Genomic DNA, 27,396 nt, shown 5'->3' with positions numbered 1-27,396 from the left:
GGGGGTAGTTGTCTTTTTAGGTCAATGTCTGTTCTAATAACACTAAAGAACGCTAGCTAGTTTTAAGATGAAGGTGCCAAAATGGCGTCTGTGATTACCAGAAGGAATATGTGATCCACTAGTATGAAAATTAGTAGGAAAGGAGGTATCTCTTGGGAACAACCTACCAACCCACCTCCATAATCAGCTTTCTCTACTTCCTTACCAGGCTGTTCATTTCGTCTCACTAAAGATTTCTTATATTTCTGCAAAATTATGTGCTCCCACAGTGCCTCTTTCGTCTAATACACAGATAGTAGAGTTCTACTTATACATACAGCAACACCAGAAGAATTCGGTTTGCTTTTAGTATATATCATGGCTAATCAGATTTTAAGCTAGTGGAGTGTAATTAATTTCTTACTAGAAATTGAGCTCAAGAAACAGAAATGTTGTACAAAAGGCACACATTTAATAGGAAAGAAATTGGAGCTCAGGAATTTCCTATGTCAGCCCTTAACAAAGTTCATAGTCCTGTCATGCTAAATTCCATTCCTAACTACCAAAACTTTATTTTTATTTATTGGGTAAGGGGCGGGGGGAGAGAGGATATTATTCTGTTGCTCTGTTGTCAAACATCTATCCATCTGATTTTTACACTGCTCCATTAGTGCAAATACTCTACTGGGCAGTTTACATAATAAAATTTTAAACCCTCCAAACCCCACAATAACAAAAAATAAATATAAACAATGCTATAAATTCTAGAATTAGTTATTAAAAATTGACCTGCCAACAGATCCTGATCTGTGATTGGTCTTGAATGATATGTGAAGATATGTTCATATTTATTTCAAAGAAATTTCAGAATCTTTAGCCAAAAAACATGAAATCTGCACAGTTTTATTGTGTTGCATTTTCAATTACAGAACTTAAAACGTCTACTTCTTACAAACTATAACTTACAGCTCAGATCTCATAACTGAACATCTTATTTTTACAAGTCTACACCTCACTTTTCCTTGTATTCCATTTAGCGAGAGAGAGGAAGAGAGGGAGAGGGAGAGAGAGAAACATCAACGTTACACTCCATCCCATTATTTACTGACTGATTGATAGAATTTATTACTCTTCTGCCTACCAGGACTCCTAAAGCAAATCCTTCAGATTTTCAGCACACAGTAGTTACAAAATAAATCAATGCACATTTTTCTTCATCATACTGTACTTCCAGCATCAGTCCTCTCTCACTTTCCATCTTTAAATTAATAAGAATGTTTGTCAGAAGAAAGGAGCCACAACTGGATTGGAAGTGAAAAAACGATAGAAAGAGCCATTGTAACTAATTCCAGTTGATAGTTAAGGAGTCATGCCATTCAGAGATAAATGGAAGAACCAGCAAGTAATGGCACCTGCTTATGTAGAACATGTTATGATGACTGCAAGGAAAACAACCTATCCATTTTGAAGGAAATCAACCCTGAGTGCTCATTGAAAGGTCAGATCCTGAAGCTGAGGCTCCAATACTTTGGCCATCTCATGAGAAGAGAAGACTCCCTGGAAAAGACCCTGAGGTTGGGAAAGTGTGAAGGCAAGAGAAGAAGGGGACGGCAGAGGATGAGATGGTTGTACAGTGTCACTGAAGCTACCAGAATGAATTTGACCCAACTCCGGGAGGCAGTGGAAGATAGGAGGGCCTGGCGTGCTCTGGTCTATGGGATCACGAAGAGTCGGACACAAACGACTAAACAACAAAAAATGATGAATTTAATAGTAGCGGCTCAATGTAGAGCTAACTTAGCCTCATTTGTATTTGATGTGGGATGCAGGTGGCAATGCAGGTTAAACTGCTGAGCCATAGAGCTGTCAATCAAAAAGGTCAGCAGTTCAAATCCACATGATGAGGTGAACTCCCATTGCTTGTTCCAGCTTCTGCCAACCTAGTAGTTTGAAAGCATACAAATGGAAGTAGATGAATAGGTGCCACCTTGGCGGGAAGGTAACAGTATTCCATGTCTAATCATGCCAGCCACGTGATCATGGAAAGTATCTATGGACAAATGCCGGCTCTTCAGCTTACAAACAAGGATGAGGATCGGGTCCCTAGATTTGGACACCTGGACTTACCATAATTGTCAAAAGGAACCTCTACCTATTTATATAATGAGTTTCTCTGGTGCTCACTATCCATTTTTAGAGGAAAAACACACACAATCCTCTGTCTTTGTTGAATAAGCAAAAAATCTAAAATATCTTCAGCTGGCCAAATGAATAAAAAAAAACCCTAGTGCCTACTTATGGGATGGGCCATCAGAATTAAGTCAGATATTCTTTTTGGGAGTTTAAGATTTGTCAGAAGACACTGATCTGCTGATCTCCCACTGAACCAGTGATGATAGATGGCTGCATCATCTATTGCCTGTGCAGGGACAAGAACCTCAATATAGTTTTGCCACCAAAATATTTTTCAGGTTTTTAAATGACTACACACATTATGTATTAGGACAAGAAATGTGGATCAACCCACACTATTATGAAGTGTGTGGTTGTACTGATAACCTCACAGTAAAAACTGGTGATCACACCATAAGCTCCTGGAAATTCAGCACTTTCTACATTAGGAAATCCTAAGGGTATGATCTATTCAGTGGTATCTGAAAGCATGTGGGGCCCACGTATTTTGAGGGGAGCAAGCTAGCCACACACCCCAATAATCACTTTAATCTCTGAATCGAGACTGTCTCAAGTGTGAGATGCTGCTGTACCAAGGTAGTATCTCCATATGAGCAAACTCTTGAAAAAATGGGTTCCTGGCTTATGCAAAGACACAGCAACTTCCTCCTTTCTGGACATTCACATTTCCATGATTAAACAGATGGCATAGAAAGTGGGGCTAGAATGCTCACCCTAACATGTGGGGGGGGGCTCTCTGTGCTTTATTTAAAGCACTAACAAACAGGGCTGAAGTATCTCAGATACTAGGTTGTCACTTAGCGTGAATCATTTCTTTTTCAAAGCCACTCAAATTGCTCTCTTCTTTTAAGAGGCCCAGTGACACCTTTCATTGCTTTTACATTTCTCCTAAACCTAGTAAAATGGAACTGTCTTAGGTCTATCTTATGCAATCTGAAAGAAAATAAATCTCAATTAATACAAAGCCACCATTGCATTGGTAACTGGTTTGACACAGATGTCACAATCAACACACTGATCGGATTTCAAAATTGCTTTTCCTGAAAATCTGGGAAAATGAGATGTTGCAAGAGGTTAAGGAGAAATAGCAGTGTTTCCATCACATTCCCATGGATAAGAAGAGTGCAGGCTATAGGATTTCGACCACTGCTGCTTCTTGGCTGCACTGTTCTGAACCCAGTCCCAAGAGTTTTTACTGAATTCATTATTCCTTCTACATTTCTCATTTTGAACTATAATTTATAAAGAAGAATGATGAATTATTCACAGATCCTCCAAGGGATTTGCTTCATTTTATCTATCTTCTCCATGACTCCTAGCGGACGGGGCCAGCCTCATTATTGTGTGATATACAGAATAGTATCATAGATAAATGCAGTAAATTCAGAGGAAGGTAGTAACAATAACAAGACACCTCAGCCATACTAGTTTCAAGAGATTGTACTGATCATTCAGCATTATACAGTGGTCGAGTGTGTCTCATCCTGACAGGTTTGGTGTCAACAATCAGCATGGTTGTGGTAATCTTAGAGCCTAGCAGGGCACATGGGAGACGATTTGTGTGTGCATTTTAAAATCACATTTTAAATATCTTACACAGTCTACTACACATGAGAACCCTACTAAGCTGGGAGACTGCAGCTTCTATGACTTTCATTTCCCCAACTGCCTAGAAGCCTTATTTTCAGTGCAGTGATACAATATTGGGAACTGGGCACACTGTGTGGAATTAAAAATGGCGCCTCCAAATGCCCAGTCCTTTTCCTCTGAGCTCTAGGCCTCAACAAATAATTTCAAAATGTTTACAGTTCTGCTGCCTGCAACTTTAAGCCTTGGCTAATGCTGTGGGCGGGAAGGAGGGACAACCAGAAGGATACTGCCGCCTATTAGAATAGTGTGGAAGATAGACTTCCTCTCAAAACCAGTCCTAAAGACATAAAACCAGTCCAGTAGTTCCCATACAATGAATCGCCCTGAGAGGATCTTTCTATTGCATTACTTTTACTGTAAATAGTACCGTATATTCCTATTCCAAGCATGTATACTGTGGAATACAGATTGTACTAACTTGGAAACAGAAATCTCTAATTACAAACAAAACCTTCAGGCAATCAGAAGTAACACCGTAAATATCTCTCAGATGAAAACCTAGATAACTAAAGATTCGCAATAAACAAAACACAAACTTGCCTTCTAAAGAACTCATATTTTGAACAAAGCATTGCACCACTTACAATTAAAAGTATCCTGCACAGCATACAGGAAACAAAATCAGCCTTTCAAAATGCATGTGCTAATGCATAATTATGCAACTATGACTTTTAATTATACAAAATTCTCAATTAAGATTGGAAACGCTAAATTTAACCTTGCTTAATTCCACAAGAATAAATTTGCTGCCAATATGTGAAGAGTTAATTTGAAGGGGAATACAGAGATGCAGTCACAGGAGTTCCTCATTAACTGAACCATTTTATAAGGAGAAATCATTTTAAGACAAACCAATGTGGTGGCAGCAGCTAAAGCATCATGGTTGGGGAAACCTATGTTCAAATCTGTGCTAACCGCAGTCATGTTAAAGTCATATTAGCCTTTACCTTTAAAAATGTCACAAAGTGGTTCTGAGAATAAAATGCCAGGGGAGAGAAAAGGATCATGTACGCCACCATGTACTCTTTGGAGAAAAGGCAGAATATAGTTGTAATAAATAAAAAACAAATGAATTTACTCCCACTTACTCTAGGCTTAATTACACAAAATATGAAAAAGCTGTTTCAGTGTTCCCAAACCAAAACATATACTTCATGAACATCAAGTTAGAGAGCAAGGACCAGCTCAGCATTTAGCATCACACACACAAGCAGCATTTGGAAAATAAAAGCCTGGATTAATCAGACATATGTGAATGGGAGCCATGTACCATGAAGGGTGGAAGAAAGCAGCAAGAAACCAGCAGTATTGTGGAGCATGGCACTCACATAAATCATGGTTCAATGAGAGGAAAAGCCATGATAGTTGACTTAGAATGATACGTAACTCAGATCACTAACCTGTATCATTGGCTTTCCTGGAACAACATACAACGACTCAACTGCCACCAATATACATGTCACTTTCTAAGGTAACATTTTAAAAAAAGTCTCTTTCCATTACATATTTACAGTCTAAATCAACATTCCCCAAACTAGTGACTCTACTGGCTGGAGATTATGAACACTGTAGTGCATCAGGAGACTACAAGATATAGGAAGGCTAGTCTAAATGTTAGCAGAAGAGAACACACCAATCAGATACAGTGGAACCTCGACTTAGGAACGTCCCTACCTACAAACATTTCGACCTACGAACGGCTCCGTTCGCAAAAATTTGCATCAACTTGTGAACAGAGTCTCAACCTATGAACGAAACAACGGTAGGGGGAAAGGGCCTTTTTTTTCATTCCATTCAAACCATTGGTGGCGAAGAGGCTGCACTTTCACCTCAACGGTTAGGAAAAAGGACCCCGAGGAGATCTCCGATGGCTGCGGGGGACCCCAGGAGGTCTTCCAGGGCTTCCCCACTGCCATCAGAGGCCTACTGGGGTTCCGATCATGGCAGAGGAGGAGCAATTTTAAATTTCCTGCCCTTTTCCACCGCCGCAATCGGACCCCCAGGAGGTCTCCCAACCACCATCGGTAGGCCCGGTCTACCCCATGGGAAAGCCTGAAGGCATCAACTGCAGTGGCGGGGGACCTCCAGGAGGTCTCCAATGGTGGCGGGAAGCCCTGGGAGACCTCCCAGGGGTGCCCCCCACTGTGATTGGAGGCAGCGGTCACCCAGTGCCGGGAGGCTAGAGCTGGCCAGACACTTGGCTGCTCGTCCCCGGCCGTGGTGGAGGCAGCGGAGCGCCAGGAGGCTTGAGCTGGCCGGGCGTTTGGCCGCTCACTCTTTGCCGCAGCAGAGGCAGTGGAGCACTGGGAGGCTTGAGCTGGCCAGGTGCTTGGCCGCTCGCCCCCGGCTGCAACGGAGCGCCGGGAGGCTTTAGACAGGTAAGGTGCTCCTTTTTCTTTTTTAAAAAACTGTTCTGGGTGGGTTTTGGACGGTGGGTTTGGACTGGGGTGGTTATGTCTCTGTGCTGTGTTGTCTTGTTTTTGGATTTGTGTGTGTGGCTTTTGTAGGTTTTTTGTTGTTGTTTTTCAGTCCCAGCATGGGACTTGCTCTGTTGTATTTTTATTTTTGGTATTTTTTTAAAATGCTGGAATGGATTAATCCCGTTCCCATGCATTTCAACGCGAATTTGGTGCTTCGATTTATAAACATTTCGACTTACAAACGCCATTCCAATACAGATTAAGTTTGTAAGTCGAGGTACCACTGTATGAGGAAAAGATAAGAGTTGTATAGCAGGGGAAGGAGAGGAAAAACCCACAAGACTGCTCTTGTCTGTGCGTTGATTTTGTAACTACTACAGATGGAAAGTAGAAAAAGGCTGTGCATTCCAAGTTTTAGTGTCCTTTTTCATAGACAAATAATTTCTAACTGCTGATGCTCCATCCTCCCAAGCTTCAATCTGAACAATTCTGTCAGACGTATTCATATTAGTGATATTTATTTATTTATTTATTTATTTATTTATTTATTTATTCATTCATTCATTCATTCATTCATTCATTCATTCATTCATTCATTCATTCGATTTTTACCCCGCCCCTCTAGACAACGTCTACTTGGGGCGGCTTACATAAGTTAAAACACGTTAAAATAGCATATAAAATGCAATTATACAATTAATTCTAAGCAACAGATTTCCAAGATGGCAATACTCAAAAGAAAAAGAAAAAGAAAGAGAAAATCACTTAATTGGCTGGGGGGGGGGAGCCTGTTTAAATAACCAAGTTTTTATACTGGATAATTATGCTAACATGATCTGAAAAATACAATTACTCTTTGCTGAGACTACCTTTAAATTAGGTAAGACATAGAATTTCAAAAGCAGCTGGAAACTCAAATGCCATCTCAGCTCGAAAAAAAACCTGAAGTCCCTAGTTACAGAATGCTAAGTTACTGTTTTCATATAGAAATTGAATCAGTGTAGTATCTAGTTAAAATTCTCATTTAATTTTCTTTTAATATGTATGATTCCGTCTCTGAATAAATCTAGCACTTTAGAAAATCAGTAGGCAAAATCTCTGGGCAACGGCAAAGTCCAAAGCTCATATTCCTCTTGATATAACCCACAGAAGATGGGTATATGGAAATCAACTGACAGATGCATGGGTTCATTTTACTAAATTCCTATTTGTGGATCTTCAGGGATCCTTGTTTAGCTGGAGTAGAATGAATGAGCAGAGTGCTAGCAACTATTATTATACGCTATCAAGGCACATCTAAATTATAGCAATCCTATTATGTAAGGGAGAGGTGTAAAGAATGGTTTTGCCAATGCCAACCCTACCACCACTGAGTTTGCATGGCCTAGCAGGAATTTGAGCCCAAGGTTTCCTGAGTCCTGATCTATCACTCTATCCATTACACCAGAGGTCCCCAACCCCCGGTCTGCAGCCCGGTGCTGGTCCGTGGCCTGAGTTGGACTGGGCCGCCGAGACAGACCTCCTGCCCATCCCCTGCACTCACCCCTGCACAGCCCGTTTGCGCCTGGGTGTGCGCGGTCCAGCACGCCTGTGTGAGCGCCACGCCACTGTTTGCACATGCACGGGAGCGCACCCAGACAAGTGTCGTGCTGCCATTGGCGCATGTGGACAAGTGTGTACGCTCTCGCATGGGCACGCGCGCACTCGTGCAAGAGAGAGCATGCGCTTGTTCGTGCATGTGCACGAGCGGGGGAGGAGCCCCGCCTTCCCCAGCTGGTCCATGGACCGAAAAAGGTTGGGGATCAATGCATTACACCATGCTGGGCACATAAGAACTACCTAAGATTTTGGGAGTTATATTTATATGGAGTCATAAAAACTGTGGGCTTCAGTACAGTATTGAGTTTTGGAGGATTATGAAGAAAAACAAAATTGGACATGCCAATATTCAAGGAAGAATTTAATATCTAGAACAGGGCTGGGCAAAGCACATCTCATAAGGACCTTCCAAGGTTGTTTTGTCACTGAAATGTCATTCCACTTTTGATAAATGTTTCCCCAGACTGAAAACATACCCAGGGCAAAAATGCTCTGAAATCACTAGCTGCCCCCCTAAAGACCTCTGGAAATACAATGAGCAATTTCATAGGTCATCCAAAAGAGAAGTGGGGGTACAAGGAGGTTAAAAAAAGAATGGAGTGGTCCTCTGTGATGGTCCCTGTCTGCTGGGAGTTGCCCACCCCTAGCCGATGAATGTACCATTTTTCCTTGAGAAATATCATTAGAACCAGGGAAGTAGTTTTCACGGCACAGATTGACAGAAATATTCAACATTTTCCATTAAAAGGGCCAAATATCCCCCAAAAGAAAGAAAAAATGAACTCTGCATGGTGACAAAATTAATGGAATTAACGGAATCTGAATGTTAATGAAGCCTAAATAGTGATTTGATGGCAACTTAGCTGCAAGACTGCAATTTCATGTAATGTTTTTATACAATTTGCTCTATAAAACAGAAAGACTGAAAAGAATAGAACTACAAAATAGTGGAAGTTTTTGTTTCTATTGGAAAAAGAAAGAAAGATGTGTTGGAGGAAGGAAAGCAAATCTTTAAGTATGAGCATTAATAACTGATGACAGGAAAGCACTGTTTACAATGCAAACAATAAAGAATGAACATGTACGCTTGTGACAGGGATTAGAATAATTTCTGCATATATTACTGTAATTGTAAGAACTGCCTGCAGAACCCTACTGCATTTGTCAGAATTACAGTTCATGGAAAAATAGTATATGAAACCCACCTTTAACAAATGTATCCTATCACCACCAGGTGCTATTAAAAAACCCAACAAGAAAATTGAGCTGCTATACTTTTACATTGATTAATGTATTGATTACTTCACAATGTTAACTGGCAACCAAATTTAAAAGCTTCCATCATTTCAACAAACAACTTCAATATAAAGCAAAAACTACACTAGCATGGTTGTTTTCCTATTCTGTTTCCTAAGTTAATGGTGAAGGGGGTATTATTTAATTTAACTGAAAGAAACGCAAAAGTATAATCCCTTGGGAGACAAACTACTTCATAATATTTTTATTTTGGTGCTTAGAATTTCCTTTTATTCTATTTTAATTTAAACAAAAACATATCACAACACCCACTATACATGTCAGACAAAACTCTTCCTAGGTGAAGGCCTATCAACATTTGAAACAAATGTCATGGAAACCAGAGCTCTCTCCATGGTAACATCATCTCTCGAACGGCACCTAGCCACAACAGCATTGAACAAAATGTATCCGCATCTTGCACAGTACAGGGTTTATTTCTACATATTCAAGATACCCAACAACTCTAGACATTTCATTTGGTAATAATACCAAATATACAGTTTTTAGTGTAAAACAATATATGAACAAGTGTAAGTTGACTGGACAAAGCAAACTCCTGACAAGTATCAATAGAAATGATCCATGAACCATCATTCGTTACTGTGCCAAAGGTTAGATATACTTTTTTTTGCACCATTCATACAATATACTATGCACTGGACAAGCCAAAACTCAGCTGTAGATATGCCATGATTCCAAAGGAGCACATAATATGGTAGTGCACATAGAATTCAAAGCCTTGTGGATTACATTTTCTTATTTTCCTTTTCTTTAATGAAATAAATTCTAAGGGACCTTCAGAACCTTTAGAGGGGGGAGGAATCAAAAATTGTTTATTTCTGAAAAATCACCATGGTTGATGACATCATCACCTTTACACAGTGCAACTTCTGGCAGCAGAATCTCAGCCATTTGGTACTGACAATGATACTGTTTCATGGATATAAATTTACTGGAAAAGATCAATTTTCATAGATTTGTATGTTTTTTCTAATCAATATTCAAAAAGTCACCCACCTTTGGGGGCCTTAGCAATTACATAAAACCTTATTTACAGCCTTTCTTATTCAATTTTTCAAGAAAACCCTTAAGGCAGCTTGCAGACGAAACACACATAGAAGGTTTGTCTCAATATAGAGGAGATTAGAGCTCAGTTAATAATTTATTATGAATAATTTATGAAAAGTTTAACTCACTTTAATTTGTAGCATATTCACATTCTGACCAGGAGTGCCTCGTTCGGCTGTCCAAATGTTTTCTAAAAAATCTGAATATTCTAGCTGTGAACTGATGGCACAGATTAAGAATTCAAAGCTCTTCACAAGTCAACCAAACTGCACCTAATTTCTGATCTGCAACCAGCTGTTCACAGGGACAGACATAATGCACAAATATTTAACATTTTATTTTAACACTACTGATCAATTTTACTTTATTGAAATGAAACTCTTAGGACTGTTCAATGGATTTTTAAAAGTGTTACACTTTTTTATCGGGAAAGCTGGTGGAGGTCCTAGACTGCTCAGATTTGCAGTGGGCTGGACTCCACTGTTACTGCAAAATCGGAAGATGCATCCAGTGTGCCGTGCTTAGGTCAAATATTAATGGACAAGTTTCAATTGTTGAGACCTGAGGATGTGGACAGGGTGCTTGGATCTTCCTCCATTGACCCTTGCCCAACCTGGCTCATAAAAGCAGCCAGGCCTATAACATCTGAATGGGCTACGGCAATAATTAATGGGTCTCTCCTCTCTCAAGGAGACACTCATTAGACCCATTAGGAAAAAAAACGAGCTTGGCGGCGGACGACATTGGTAATTATAGGCCCATTGCCAATGTTTCTTTCCTTAGCAAGGTAGTCAAGAGGGTGGTGGCTGATCAGTTTCAGGCTTTTCTGGATGAAACCAATGCCCTGGATCCATTCCAGTCAGGTTTCAGGCCGCGCCATGGTACAGAAACGGCATTGGTCGCCCTGTGTGATGACCTATTGAGGGAGGCTGACAGGGGCAAAATGTCTCTGCTGGTCCTCCTCGATATCTCAGCCGTCTTAGATACCATCAACCATGGTATCGTCCTGGGGAGGCTCTCTGAGTTGGGAATTGGTGGTTTGGCTCTTGCCTGTCTCCATTCCATCTTGGAGGACTGTCCCCAGAGATGCAGATTGGAGAGAGTTTCTCGGCCCCATGGAGCCTCAATTGTGGGGTTCCGCAGGGCTCGATTATCTCTCCAATGCTATTTAACATATATATGAGGCCGCTGGGAGGAATCATCAGGGGATGTGGGGTTTCGTGTCATCAGTATGTTGATGATACTCAGCTCTACATCTCCATTTTTCCAATAACAGTGGATGCTGTTCTCTTGAGCGCTGCCTGGAGACTGTTCAGTAATGGATGCAGGAGAATAAACTGAGGCTGAATCCAGGCGAGGAGGAGGTCCTTTGGGTGAGTGTCCCAGACCTCAGAAGTCTAGGAAACTCCGTCTCCTTTGGGGGGGGGGTGACTCTTACCTCCAAGAGTGAGGTTCGCAGTTTGGGTATACATCTGGACCCGGCACTCACCATGGAGACCCAGGTGTCGTCAGTGGTCCGTTCTGCACATTTCCACCTTCGGCAGATTGCCCAGCTGCATCCCTATCTTGATGTGGGGGCGCTCACCACTTTGGTTCACGCACTCGTAGTCTCGAGATTACACTACTGTAATGCACTCTACATGGGGCTGCCTTTGAGGCTAAGGTGGAAACTTCAGATGGTGTAGAATGCGACGGCCAGACTTCTTGCTGGGGTGAAAAGGTACCACCATATTTCCCCCACTCTGGCTGCCTTGCATTGGCTGCCCATATGTTTCCACATTGATTTCAAAGTTCTTACAATTATATATAAAGCCCTAAACAGTTTAGGACCTCAATATCTGGCAGAGTGTCTTCTCCCACCCAGTTCTGCCAGAGTCACCTGTTCAAGCCAGGCCAGGCAGCTGAGGGGCCTAATGCTGAGGGAGGTCCAGAAGGAGAGAACAAGGAACAGAGCCTTCTTGGCAGTGTCCCCTCACCTTTGGAACAACTTGTCCGTAGAAGTCAGCCTGGCTCCCTCTCTGGGTGTTTTCAGGAACAAACTTAAAACCTAGCTATTTGGGCAGGCTTTCACTCCTTCCATATCTTAATTTCTTATATTTTTGCCATCTTGGATTTATAATATATGTTTATTAGTTTTATTGTTTTTAAATTTGCAAAGTGCCCAGAGTAGCCCTTTGGTCTAGATGGTGGGACAGAAATCTAATAAATAAATACATAAATTTTCTCACTCTTGCTGGAGGGGGAGCATAAAAGATTCCAAGGACACCGCACTGACATGAAGCTGGTATAGATGATGGTTGTTGGTTTGCTTGGACTATAGGATTACCCAGCGACAGAGTTGCAGTATTACCAGGAGGCACTAGGTGGCGCTAACCAATAGAATTTCCCAGAGAGATGAAGACACCAGGCAACAAGACAGTGTTAATAGCAGAAAAGTTGTATTAACTCAATTTGTTTGCAGAATACTGTATATACATACACATACGGCTTTTTCCTTGTTTCCAGTCCCGTAGTCATATACAGCAGTTCCAACAGAGTTCAGGCATAAATCAGGTCAAAGTCCTTGTAAATCAATTCAGTAGACATATACCATATATTCAGTCCAGCAGTCAGAGTCCTTCTCTAGTATTCTCCAAGACGACACAGCACCTTCCACGACCACAGCACCATGACACCACCATAGAGTATGTGTGCTGGGTCTGCTTGCTTTATCCCAGGGTTAGCCAGTCCTAGGATTTCTTCCTCAGCTGATGCAAGTCTTCCATTAACCCAGCTGCATAAATTCTCACCTTACTTGTTTTCTTAGCATTGATTCTTACAATTACTTATAGTCTTTGACTGCTTGACTGCTTTGTACAAAACTGGATTTAACAATTCTTCCAGGTTTATCTCAAACCTGTCACCCAGTCTATAATGAATATTTTAACCTACCCAGCAAGTAGAAGGGTTAGTTATGTTTTTGGGTGATGCTGGGATACATACATCTAGAACAACAACGTCTGGGAAACATGCCATGGAAGCTGTTTAGAATGGATATCTTTCTATTCATGGCCAGAAAATGCAGCTGTGAGGGTCAGCACTATTGGAAAAAATGGACAGCATGTTCTCTACGAAAGAGGAGGCTAAAAGCAGTTTGAGAAATCTATGCTGGCATGTGAAATAGTCAATTTGAAATGTAATGGATTTAATTAAGAATATTTTTAGAGGAATGATAGAGGCATAGATGGACATGACTACCAATAAAGTTAAAAAGATTTGTTCCCAGTGTATCACAAGCCAGATTACAAGCTATCATCTCATCCCATCCTCTATAAACTATCTTGGTCATTAAATCTTGAGATCTAAAGTATTCATAAAAAGGGGGAAAGGAATTATAATTTTGGGAGAGTCAACAATATAAATGTAACTATTTTTAAAGATAATTATCCTGAGGATGATAAAGGCTGCCTTGAAATATTATATCCTGGAAGATATCACACTCATCAGATACAATATCTATAGCATTGCTCAAAGTCTCCTCCTATATAAATGTTTCACATGTTGGCTTTGGGGCATGCCCTAAAAGAAACATGGGAGTCGAGCACCACAGTAAGTCTGATCCTTAGATAGTGAGGACAGAAAGGAAATGAGACTGATAGAAAGACCGTAAGCATGTCAGTCTTCAAAAAGTGCAGGAGAAAACAGAGATCAGAGAGTCAAATTGTCCCCTTGTGGTCATTCAAGTTGGATAGGTGCTAAGACGCAATGCTCGGAGGATGCCAGGCCAACAAAGGTCTCCTGCTATCTGATCCTTTCACCATGGGGCAGCTACCATGGAAATATGCTGTACATCAAGTAAGAAAACAAATCTGTTGTAACACACTGCACAAGAACAGCAGCTTTTATCAAAGAAAATGCAATTTCAAGTTCACAAGCACTGATATTCCAGTTCTGAGCCAGAACTGGATGACAAATTTAGACATATAGTAGTTGAGTAACAGAAGCAAAGTGAATAGTCACATTTTCTGCTGGATTACTATTGTCTACTACAGATGCTTTGTTTCCTCAACAGCTAAAATTAAATAGTAACTGTACACATTTACTGAAAATTTCCCAGTTTTCTCATATGAAATGCTCTTCCCAATAATATATATTTAAAATGTTCCACTTATACTGTAGGATTTTCCTTCCCCTTCCCTTCCTTTGCAAACAGGAGCTTCATATCAGGAATCATACATATTTTCACGGGGCATAATACAAGTGACATTGACTGCAGGCAGTGGGTATTAAAATGATATCATTATTAAATAACAATCATGCAAGGCTATCTACTGCTAATTACAGTAAGCAAAGTCAAAACGTAACCTCGCATGCACAGTTTCTAATTAACTTTATTGACAAATATCTTGCCAACTCACACAATGGTTTTCTTAAAAACCACGAAATACTGAAAAAGAGATCAGTAATTACACCCTAGAAGCTGATGTAGAAAAAATGTGTCTGCTATGCAATATAAAACATAAGCTTCAGCACCTTTAACAGATTATTAACAGACACAATCTGAAGTACGCTTTTACAGTGATTCATAATGATTGATCTGGCCTTTACATCATGAGTTGGAATGATGCAAATATCTAATACGTTATTATGGGTTCCAGTTAATGGAGATTGTTAGAGACTATTACAATTTAATTTCTATAAGTTTCGTTCTTCCCTGAACATGAAGTAGAGAATATGCATTTCAAACTATCCGGAAATATCTTCTATTCAAAAACACAAAAGGATTTGAGGACATAACATTTTCTAGATCAGGGGTCCCCAACCCCTGGTCCGTGACCTGACAGTGGTTTGCAGCCTAGGCAGGACCAGGCCACGGACACAAATTTCTTCAAAAAGAGACTGAAGTACATGCTTTCTAAAGGATTTGTTAATTTAGTATATCAAATGAAAATCTTGTCTCACTGAAATTCTAAAATATTATTTTATTTTAATGTTCTATTGATATTGTTTTCACATGTCACTATTGCATTGATTATTTTACTTTATTGTTGGCTTTTGTATTGTTTGTCTTTATACCGTATTTTTCGCTCCCTAAAATGTACCTCTCCATAAGACGCACCAAATTTTTAGAAGAAAACAAGAAAAAAATAATCTGTTTTCTTCTCCTAAAAATTGGTGAGCCTTATGGAGAGGTCCGTCTTATGGAACACACCCTAGGACCTTTGGAGGCTCACCCAGGCCCCCTCGGAGGCCAGAGGGGGCAAAATTGCCACCTTCTGGGACTCTTCTGAAGCTTCCCAAGCCCCAAAAGAGTCCCAGGAGGTGGCAATTTCGCCCCCTCTGACCCCCGGGGGGGCAGGGTGTCTCTAAAGGGTCCTGGAACACACCCTAGGACCCTTTGGAAGCTCACCCTGCCCCCCCAGCGCCGGGCCACAGGGGGCGAAACAGCCACCTTCTGGGACTCTTTTGAGGCTTGGGAAGCTTCAGAAGAGTCCCAGATTTCGCCCCCTCTGACCCCGGTGGGGCAGGGTGAGTCTCTAAAGGGTCCTAGGGCGTGTTCCAGGACCCTTTAGTGACTCACCCTGCCCCCCCAGGGGTCAGAGGGGGCGAAATCACTACCTTCTGGGACTCTTCTGAGGCTTCCCAAGCCTCAAAAGAGTCCCAGAAGCTGGCGATTTTGCCCGCGCTGGCCCCGTGGGGGGGTGGAGGGAGCATCGCAAGGGTCCGAGTGAGCCTTCCAGGACCCTTGCAACGCTCCCCCACCTGGAAGCTGGCGATTTCACCTGTGCTGTCCCCGTGGGGGTGGGAAGAGTGTCGCAAGGGTCCTGGAAGGCTCACTTGGACCCTTGCGACACTCCCCCCACGGGGCCAGCGTGGGCAAAATCGCCCTGGAAGCTGGCGATTTCGTCCGCGCTGGCCCCGTGGGGGTGGGGGGAGCATCGCAAGGGTCCGAGTGAGCCTTCCAGGACCCTTACGATGCTCCCCCCACCTGGAAGCTGGCAATTTCACCCGCGCTGCCCCCGTGGGGGGTGGGGGGAGCATCGCAAGGGTCCTGGAAGGCTCAATCGGACCCTTGCGACGCTCCCCCCACGGGGCCAGCATGGACGAAATCACCGCCTTTGCTCCATAAGACGCACAGACTCCCCCTCCACATTTGGGGGGGAGTGCGTTTTATGGAGCAAAAAATATGGTACTTTGTTTTATGGTATTATGTAAACCACCCAGAGTAGCCTGGATTGTCAGATGGGCGGTATAAAAAAACAAACGAAGAAACAAATAAATAATTTAAAAAGTAAAAATATACACACTTTGAATCTAGGAAGTTATGAATAAAAATTCTTCCTACTTTACCACAAACCATTTTAGCAAACCTTTATGAATGCAAACATGCTCTTCTCTTTTCAGAGAGTGTTAATAATGCTGTTATGCAGCAGGTAAATCAATTTTGTAAGAATTGTCTGCTTAAAAATCAAGTGGCTTTAGCTCTCTACATAGGCATCCTACCAAAGGCTATAATTTCCAAAGGAGCTCACCTAAATATTTTTTTCTAATTGAATAGGTATTATGACTCTTTGTTCAGTGCATTCCAATGGGGGAGAAAAAAATTCACAAAAAATTAACGAAGAGTCAGAACAAAGTCAAATTAAGTTTGCAAAGGTTTTACAAGGTGCACTAACGATCCCAAGCATTTAAAACAGTTTTTGAACATTTTAAGACACTTTAAAAATAGTGAAAACGGACATCGCAAAATCATTGGAATGCACTGAATAGGCTTCAATGCATTCCAATGGGGGAAACATTGTTTCGCTTAGCGATGTTTCCTATGGCGATTTTCGCTTAAGGACAGTAATCCGTTCCCATTGGAATGGATTAACCGGTTTTCAATGCATTCCTATGGGAAATGGTGTTTCGCTTAGCGATGTTTTCCCGTAGCGATTTTTTTTGAACCAATTAACATTGTTAAGCGAGGCACCACTGTATTTTGTAAGACAGTTGTATGTATGTCTCGTCAACTCAGAACTGGCTTATAGCAGCCCTAATAGAGTTTTCAAGGTAAGTGAGATATTTAAGGAGTGGTTTTACCAGTTCTGCTTCCCCATTGAGTTTCCACAGCTGAGCAAGCATTTGCACCCTGTTCTCCGAAGTCCTAGTTCATCATTCTATCTGCTACATCACACTAGGAATTGTAAGACAGGTACGGTATGTGAAAATCAAATCAAACCAGCACATGAGGAAGAGGAAACTGGCATAACAAGGCACAGCAAAGAAGAGCAGAACAAAAGCAGGGGGTCATAAGAAGGAAGAAAAGAAACAGTAATACTAAGGAAGTGAAATCTCATTTTCTGTCTCCAGGGTGCATATGAATATTATTTGTACTTATACTGAAGTTACAAAGGATTTGGGCTCTTCTCTTTGCAATATTTAAGGGCTTGACATATTCTGAATGCTGGTGAGAAGTAACTATAGGAAACAATACACACGGACACTGTGCTATAAATAATAAAAGTATTGTACAAGAGCATATCTTCTCAAAGAGGTTCTCTTGTACAATACTTTTATTGTAAAATAGTGCGGGTGGCATACAAGTCAAATAAATAAATAAATAAATAAATAAATAAATAAATAAATAAATAAATAAATAAATAAATGTGTTCAGATGGGCTACGTACATAAGTGAGGCAGTGGCTAATGTCTATTTCAGAGTAATCTACTTTCTACATTCTTACAAAAGAATTAATCTTCTATAGGTTATATAGTACAGTGATCCTATAATGACAGATATCTGATGCCAGCAATGAAACTTGAGCACCTCTTAATTTCCAGAGCTCATTAAATGAAGTTGCAATACAAATAAAGAATCTACCCACTTACAGTTAGTAAACTTCTCCCTTATAGGCCACACCCAAAACAACTGTTCAATTGTAGACCAAATCTATGTACTGCTCATTGGACATTATTACACATAAGCACAACACAAAAAGACATACAAGCTGTATTCAATTGGTATTATTCCCCTGACAAAATACTCTCTGATCTTGTAAAAGCTTCTGTCAGTAGAATGGGGAGGGAGATGATTTAGCAGTTGTCGCTCTAACCTGCAGCACCACACAACCTACACTGTTCAAATGTGTCCCGCAGTCTGCTGGAGCTGATTGGAGAAACTGCAGTCAGGAAGGGGAATCATTTAATAATAAATGTTTAAAAGCCTCCTTGTTCCGCTTACAGATGCCTCCCCTGTTATAAAGGACACTTTATCAAAAGTGATTACTATAATTGAATACAGCCCACTATATATTGCAAATTTTCAATGAAATAAAGAAATCATCTGCTTGTGCAGAAACGATGGTATAACTCTAAGACTAATTACATAGTTGGCAAAAGTATGTCCTACACAGATTTATGGATTAAAAATATGTTTTGTATCACATCTTTTAAAAATCCTTGCAATTTGAAGTTAAAAGGGTAATCTTATTATTCTTTCTTTTTCTTTTTGTTCCATATTGTTCTATTGCCTTTCTCTATATTCAGAAAACTGCCAAATCAATATGTATGCCATTCTTTCTCCTGTTAACAATTTATTCTACTCCTTCTGGATACGAATTTCCTTAAGGAGTAAATAATATAGTAAGGAATACGTATACATATTCTTTTAGGTTTTATTTGCCACCTTTTAAAAACTCTTCTAATATATTTAGGCAAAACATAAGAAACAGAGACCGAATATGTTCAAACACAACTGTTAATATAAATGAGTATATGAAAAGATTTGCAAACCCACACTAATTTGATAAATTGTTGTGAAAATCTCAAGGTAAGATATGAAACTGAAACTGCTTATGGAAGCTAACTGGTTATTTACAGACCCAAGAAGAAATGACTTTGAATCAAACTCAAATTACTCAAAGTAGACGCTGTCTAGGGGGGTGGGGTATAAATTGAATGAATGAATGAATGAATGAATTGTTCTATTTAATTTTTTTCCTGGCAGTGATAGAAGAAAGTTTCAGCAGCACAAGTTGATGAAAGTTCATACATAAAATCTTATTAAAATAATATCAAAAAACAAAGTCATGGAAACTTACTCCTATAGGCTGAAAAATTAGTCCATCCATTTCATGACTGACTTCTTTAGCAAAATTTCCTTCAAGAAGCTGCAAGAAACAGCAAAAGATTATTTCATTTTACAATTATAACTTTAAAAAACCATGGCATATACAAGACACAGGTATAATCCACACAATACCTTAATTAATGTACTGTATCCTGGAAAAGATTTGCTTTCCATATCCACTGCTCACTTACTAATCTTTAAAAATCAAATGGGTTAAGGAAATACATAGGCTTATAGTCAACAGTGTAATTTTGCTAGAAGTTGTTCATTTGCACAAGGGTATGCAATACTGAATGTGTGATTTATACAGTTGTGCAATTGTTTGTACAATGGTATAATTTATTGCAATAATATGGCTTTTATTCCACTCGCATTACATTACACATAAGCCACAGTACACTGAAGGCCATCAACTTTTTTTTTAAAGTCTGAAAGCAAAAAATTGTTCTGTACAAGATAGATAGCTAGAGCAGACCCTGATATTATTTGCCTATTTGTTCTCGTGTAGTTTAACCATATCCCTTTCTGAACCTTATGCAGACACACCAAATACATGGTGCCACCATGCAGGTCTAGCCATACATCTTCCCACACTGAATCCATGACAACCAGCATATATGTGAAAAGGGTATATGAGTCACATTATTTTTCATATCTTCCATCAGAATTCCATTATTCAGACACAGTCTGGATCTAATGAAAAAGTGTAGGTCAGTATGGAGTTTGACCCCCTCAGCCCCACCCTGCTTCAACAACACGACTTAGAGGAGAGTGGAAGCTTTTATTTCTGATTTCTATTAGACATTGTTCAACATCACATTCCAAAATATAGTTAATCTTAAATACTTGTGTGTGTTTCTCTCATTTCATAAAAGCCTGAAATATTTACATCAGGTTTCCCTCTAAGCTGGGCACACACATCGGCCTCCCTCCACACAGCTGTCTTCCTCCTCCACACAGTGATCGCGTTAGGTTCCGGTCACGACAGAACACTGCGTGCGGGGGGGGGGGAGCTGGAGTGGCGCATGAGAGAGGTGGAGCCCTGCTCAGCAGAGCTGAAAGTTAGAGGTTACGTTGATTTATATGTAAAGATTTTATTATAAAAAACTAATCTCTGGAGACAAATGTCTGGGGAGGTAAATACTTTGACTTGTTACAGACACTGTTAAACATTGCATTTTTCCAAGGATATGGATATAGAATTCTCTCATTACATTTTAAGGGAACAACAGCAACTTTAAAAGTTGCACTTCATTAAAATCAAAGAGTATTTCCATTTTTAAAAAGATAGATTATTTTTATAGCGCCCAAAAATGAAGGTGTACAGCAGTGGTCTCCAAACTTTTCAGTGTGAGGGCTACATCATATATTTTAAACATTTTCAAGGGCCGAAGGAGGGAAGGGGGACCCAAATGATCCCCCAGCCCTGCTATGTTTGCAAAGACAGTAGAGGTGAGGGATCACTTGGGTCCCCCTTCTCCCCTCTTCCTATGCCCGGGCCGGATAGAGGCAAGGCAAGCTGGATGTGGCCCATGGACCATAGTTTGGAGACCCCTGTTACATACAGCACTGATGTTACCTGTCTGTCATGGGTTGGAGGGAAAGTTCCATCCTATGGGGAGTGGAAGGCGGGACATCAGGAGGAGGGGCTGTACTGTATATATATGTGGAGCTTGTGTGGAGAAGAAGAAGCAGCTGGGAAGAAGAAGCTGGTGTGGGAGTCTGTGTGTCAGACAGGGTACTACTGTGTGTCAGTCAGTACCTACCTGATAGGTTCAGGTGTCTGTATGGGTAGCCAGAACTGATAGGTTCAGGGTCTGTGCTTTATTTAAAGGTGTTCTGTGTGGACCAAACTGGTGTATGTATGATTGAGACTAAGCCACGTTACTGTATCTTATTCACTTGATCATTTTATTTTCCCTGTGTGTTATTTAAATAAACCTTATTCCTTTGTTTGTTAAAAATCCATCCCTGGTCTGTGTGACTCCTTACAGGGAATGGTTGGTGGCAGCTTAGTGAAACTGTGGCATATCCCAGTAGGTCTGGGGTTGTCACATTGATTGGTGTCCAGCGTGTGGGATACGACTAGTCCAGTTGTCCAGTGGTCCAGCAAAGCCTTGGCAAGTGTGCCCAGAGCAAGGGGGGTCTAGTCAGGGACAATCTGAGAGCGCATAGGTAATCTTCTAGGCTTACCTCACGGGGAGGTACGCTAGTGGAAGAACGTGTAACCTCAGATTGGGGACTAGATTAGGGAGCTCTGAGGCAACCTGTTTTGGTGGGAAAAGGCTGAGGCAAAGCTGAGTGAAGTAGCAGTGATCTAGCCTGTCTGCTGAGAGGCCTAGCAGAGGGGGTGGACTCTGGCTGGCAACAGTTGCAAGTTAGTGCTGAAAGAACAGCAGCAATCTATAGAAGGCTGGTTCTGAGGCAAAAGAGAGAGAGAAAAAAAGTGGTCGCTTTATTTTGAGGCTTGACTTTTGAAAGCAGCCTGTTCTGGGGGGGGGGGGATTATGCCCTTGACTCGAAGCCAAATGGCAGAAATGGGTGAAGTGAGGGAACCCCAGGTAGACCAAGGTTCTGAGGATGAATTTGGCTCAGTGCAGGATGAGAGCACGGGAGAGCAGAACCCAGAACTCAGAAAAATGCTCCTAGCCCAACAGCATGAACTGAGGGTGAGGGAAATGGAAAGGGAGGAGAAACAAAGACAATTTGAATTGGGATTGGAGAGAGAGAAAATGGCGTTTGAGTTAAGAAAATTGGAACTGATGAACCAGAACAATAATAACAATAGGGATTCTGAGGGGGGCCAATTGTCTAAAACTGACCTGAAGAAATTCCCTGTGTACCACAAGGGAGATTGCCCTGAGGTGTTCTTTTCCCTCGTGGAAAGAGCGTTTGTGGACTTCTCAGTAAGGGAAACTGAGAAGATGACCATTATGCGATCTTTAATCAGTGGCAGCCTGGCAGAAGTCTATGCAGAGATGCCAGAGGAACTGCTGAAAGATTTCGCAGAGTTTAAAAAACTGGTGTTTGCCAGACATGGGATAAATGCGGAACAGCTGAGGCAAAGATTCAGGTCACTCACCAAGAAACCAGAGCAGACTTTTACCCAAGTGGGGGCCCAACTGGTGAGGCTGCTAGAGAAATGGCTATCTCAGGAGGGAACAGAGAGACCTACCAGCAGCTCAAAGACCTGATAGCGCTGGAACAGTTTTATTCAGTCCTGTATGGGGAACTGAAGTTCCAGGTGAGGGAAAGGAAACCTAGATCTGTGGCAGAAGCGGCCGAGATCGCAGATTTTATTTCCCAAATAAGAAAGCCCTTAGGTGAGGGGAAATCGATAGGTAAACCTAAAGAAACCTACAGCAAGTACTCTCAGGGACCAGGGAGAAACCAGCAAGTGGGAGGGGCCCATGGTGAAGGGAAGCCCTCAGACATGAAACCACAAAGACCTCAGATTTTGGAGGGAAAACCAAAACCAGATGAGAAAGACTCAAAATATAGCAGAAAATGTTATTTCTGTCAAGGAAAGGGCCATCTGATCTCAGAGTGTGAGAAATTAAAGCAGCTAAAAGGAAATGTGCCTCATGATTTGAGTGGAACCAAGCTAAAAGCTGTGTTCTGTGTCCAGAAAGAACTAAGCTCCTTGCCACAGAGGGAGCCTGTTGCCATGGCGACTCAATCTGGAACAGTTACATCTGCTGATCAGGCTGGGGAAAATGGTCCTCTTGTGGAGGTCAAGCGCTGCTTACTAGTGAGAACAGATTCGCAGTTGTTTGAAACCGCAGGGGTGGACGTAGGAATACTTGACCATCAGTATAGGGGGTTGAGGGATACTTGTTCCCAGGTGACCCTGTGCCATCCAGATATTATTCCTAGGGAGTATATAATCCCAAATGAGAGCGTAAAGGTGGCAGGGATTGAGGGACAGGTGATCTCGCTGCCAGTAGCGGAGGTACCTGTGAACTTTCAAGGCTGGAGGGGAGTTTGGTGGCTAGCGATTTCATCGACTCTGCCAGCAGCCGTGCTCGTGGGAAATGACCTGGCTGAACATGTGAAACGGGTGCTAGTGATTACATGTTCACAAGCTACCACGGGGACAGTTCAAGGGGGTACTGATGAGCCCGAGACGGAAGCAGAGGGGAGTTCCGAAGCTGTGGTGGAAACCTTAACCACAGACAGCCGATTTGGCCAAGAGCAAAAGGCAGACGCCACTCTCCAAAAGTGTTTTGAACAGGTGACAGACGCCCTGCTAACACCTGAAACCCCAGTGAGATTTCGAGAGGAAAAGGGAATTTTATATAGAGAGACCCTGAGGAATATCTCAAAAGGGGGAGATGGGATCAGAAGTCAGCTGGTGGTACCTGAAAAGTATCGCCCCATGATCTTACAAAGGGGGCACTCTGACATGTTTGCTGCGCACTTAGGGGTGAACAAAACACAGCAGAGAATCACACAGAATTTTTACTGGCCTGAAATAGGGAAGCAGATCAAGGAGTTCTGTAAACAATGTGATGTGTGTCAGAGGCAGGGGAATAACCGTGACAGGACCAAAGCAAAGTTGTGCCCTTGGCCTGTGATTGACACTCCGTTCAAATGCATAGGCGTGGATATTGTGGGACCTTTGCCCAAGGCCACAAAGAGGGGGAACAGATTCATTCTCACCATTGTGGACCATGCCACAAGGTACCCGGAAGCCATACCCTTGACTAACATTGAAACTAACACAGTGGCAGATGCCTTGGTGGGGTATATGTCCAGGATGGGATTTGCCTCAGAAATAATCACAGATTTGGGCGCATCGTTTACATCGAAGCTCATGAAACGGTTATGGCAAATCTGTGGAATTAAACACAAGGAAACCACTGCCTATCACCCTGAAAGTAATGGGTTAACGGAGAAGTTCAATGGGACTCTAATGCGCATGATTAGGGCTTACTTGGCTGAGAATCCAAACAATTGGGACCAGAAGCTGCAATCCCTTTTGTTTGTTTATCGATCAGTGCCACAAGCCAGTACTGGGTTCAGTCCGTTTGAACTCTTGTTTGGGAGAAGGGTGAAAGGGCCCCTTGATTTAATCAAACAAAATTGGGAGCAGATCACCCAGGATGACCCACAAGACGTTGTGACATATATAGACTCTTTAAGGAATGACCTAAAGAGAAACCTAGAGCTAGCAGCAGAGACCCTGCAAGCTCAAAAGGTCAGAAAGAAAGCTTGGGATGACCAGAAAGCCAGGGAGAGGCACTTTAACCCAGGGGAGGAAGTGCTTTGGCCTAGGCTCTGCAAAGAGAACAAACTGCAGCTGGGTAGCCCAGAAATAAAATACTTGGGTCACATAGTAGGTGGAGGAGTGATAAAACCCCTAGAGGCCAAGATAGAAGCAGTTCGTGATTGGCCTAGGCCCAACACCAAGAAAAAAGTCAAATCATTTCTTGGGTTGGTGGGCTACTACAGAAAGTTCATCCCGAGGTTTAGCGAGATTGCAGCTCCGCTGACCGATCTGACGCGGAAGAAGACTGATGACCGCATCCCGTGGACCAGCGACTGTGAGGAGGCGTTCCAGAGGTTGAAGGAGGCCCTCATCAACTATCCAGTGCTGCGTGCTCCAGACTTCGACCGGGAGTTCATCATCTACACCGATGCGTCTAACAGCGGGGTAGGAGCAGTTCTTTGCCAGGAGGATGAAAATGGTGACCAGCATCCAGTGTCCTACCTGAGTAGGAAACTCCAGAAAGGTGAGAGACATTTGGCAACCGTGGAAAAGGAGTGCCTGGCCATAGTCTACGCGATCCAGAAGGCCAAGCCTTACATCTGGGGAAGACATTTTAGTCTGTGCACTGACCATTCACCACTGCAATGGTTAAAGACAATGAAAACCCACAATAGTAAACTTATGAGGTGGGCTTTAAACCTACAAGACTATGACTTTGAAGTGAAGGTGGTCAGAGGGTCAGTGAACTGTGTTGCTGACGCATTGTCAAGACGACCAGAAGAATGAAGACGGTGGAAGGAACATGGACTATGTATATATTTTGGTGACCAAAGGTTAAATGTACTTGTGTATTAAACATGCTTGGTTTGTATGAGTAAAGGTAACTTGATGTATTGTAAATGGTAAATGTTTAAATGCCTAATTGAGATGTTTATCCTAGAGTAAGTATGGTATTGTATGTTATAGTATAAATGTTTTTGTATGTTTTGGATCCAGGTTGTTTTTTGGTGAAAAGCACTTTAGCTTTCCCCCTACAAAACAACTTATAAAGAGGGGAGGTGTTACATACAGCACTGATGTTACCTGTCTGTCATGGGTTGGAGGGAAAGTTCCATCCTATGGGGAGTGGAAGGCGGGACATCAGGAGGAGGGGCTGTACTATATATATATGTGGAGCTTGTGTGGAGAAGAAGAAGCAGCTGGGAAGAAGAAGCTGGTGTGGGAGTCTGTGTGTCAGACAGGGTACTACTGTGTGTCAGTCAGTACCTACCTGATAGGTTCAGGTGTCTGTATGGGTAGCCAGAACTGATAGGTTCAGGGTCTGTGCTTTATTTAAAGGTGTTCTGTGTGGACCAAACTGGTGTATGTATGATTGAGACTAAGCCACGTTACTGTATCTTATTCACTTGATCATTTTATTTTCCCTGTGTGTTATTTAAATAAACCTTATTCCTTTGTTTGTTAAAAATCCATCCCTGGTCTGTGTGACTCCTTACAGGGAATGGTTGGTGGCAGCTTAGTGAAACTGTGGCATATCCCAGTAGGTCTGGGGTTGTCACAACACCGGTGTACACTCACAGCAGATCATGAAAAAAAAAAGGCCAAGATCATCCACATTATGATGTCCCAGATGAATGGCTGAAATCCTGTTGCACAGTTCTACAAGTGCAACAGCAATGACATCAGTACTACCAGCAGCAAATCAATGTCAATTTAAAGCATTCTTTGGTGACTCTGGAGTGCATACAATTTGTACATAATGCAACTGCAGGATTTTAGCCATTACATATGAATTTGAAAGTGGGACAATGAAGAAAGGTAACAGGAAAAATATTCATGCATTCAAAGTATGCTGTTGGAAGAGAGCTTTCTGGACACCATGGACAGAGAGAAAGACCTACACATGGATTCTAGATCAAACCAAGCCTGAATGCTCATTAGAGATGAAAATGACTAAACCTATTATGTTTAGGACATACGAGAATAAAAAACTCACTGAAAAAGACAATACTGCTAGTAAAAATTAGAAGCAGTAGGAAACGAGGAAGACCTAACATGAGATGATCTGTTTCAATGAATGAACCTATAGCCTTCAGTTTGCAATGCTTGAACAGGGTAGTTAATGACAGAATCTTTTGTTGGACATTAATTCATAGGATTGACATGAGTCAGGATCAAACTGACAGCACATAACAATAAATCTTTATAACCAGTTAATTGGGACGGGATTTTTTGATTTCTTAGCCTACAAATCCAACAATTCCCCATTCTGACAAATAGACATGTAAATGTGGCTCACCTGGGAGAAAAGACTCAACTGAAAGGCTTTGAAGCTAAGTTAGACCTAGCTCCCTGTTTAGAAAAAAAAAGCTCAAAGCAAGCACTGCAGCAGAAACAGGAAGCTTCGATAGAGGTAGGCCTAACTTAGCCTCAAAGCCTTCCAGTTGAGGCCTTGCTCCCAGGTGAGCCACATTTAGGTGTCTATCTGTCAGGTGAGACTCCCAGAAGGGAAAATTGTGGGATTTTTAGGCCAAGAATTAAAAAACATCCCAATCTTATTAGTTAATCCAGTGGTTCTTAACGTGGGCGATAATGCCCCCCAGGGGGCGATTTCATTTTTCACGGGGGCGGTAGAACGAAAAGGGGCGACATGGGGCACTGGAGCAGAAGGGGGCGGTAGGGGGGCGCTGGAGCAAGCCAAACCTGTGAAGATGGCTGCAGCCTTTTTACAGTGTGCATGAATATATATTTTCCTCCAATTTTAATTTAGTTTTAGACTTTTTGTCTTGAAATTTTTAGTTCCTGAATTTGTTTTTATGCCCTTTTTATATTTTTTTTTGCATCTTAAAATTCACTTGCAACTAAATTATTAAATGTTACTTTTT

The 27,396-nt window shown here is 41.7% G+C and overlaps 1 protein-coding gene across 1 annotated transcript in view; it reads right to left on the bottom strand.

The window, feature by feature from the left end:
* The window catches only part of RNGTT (RNA guanylyltransferase and 5'-phosphatase), a 169,229-nt gene that overhangs the window by 45,210 nt on the left and 96,623 nt on the right, over positions 1-27,396 (bottom strand). The window contains exon 12 of the mRNA XM_020789179.3: positions 19,271-19,339. Within this exon, the coding sequence (XP_020644838.3) occupies positions 19,271-19,339 (69 nt within the window). The remainder of the gene's footprint in view (positions 1-19,270; positions 19,340-27,396) is intronic.

This window comes from Pogona vitticeps, chromosome 1 (genome assembly GCF_051106095.1).
Source record: "Pogona vitticeps strain Pit_001003342236 chromosome 1, PviZW2.1, whole genome shotgun sequence".
Classification (NCBI taxonomy): domain Eukaryota; kingdom Metazoa; phylum Chordata; class Lepidosauria; order Squamata; family Agamidae; genus Pogona; species Pogona vitticeps.
The sequence above is the reverse complement of the archived record's forward strand: the minus strand, read 5'-3'. Positions and strand labels throughout refer to the sequence as shown.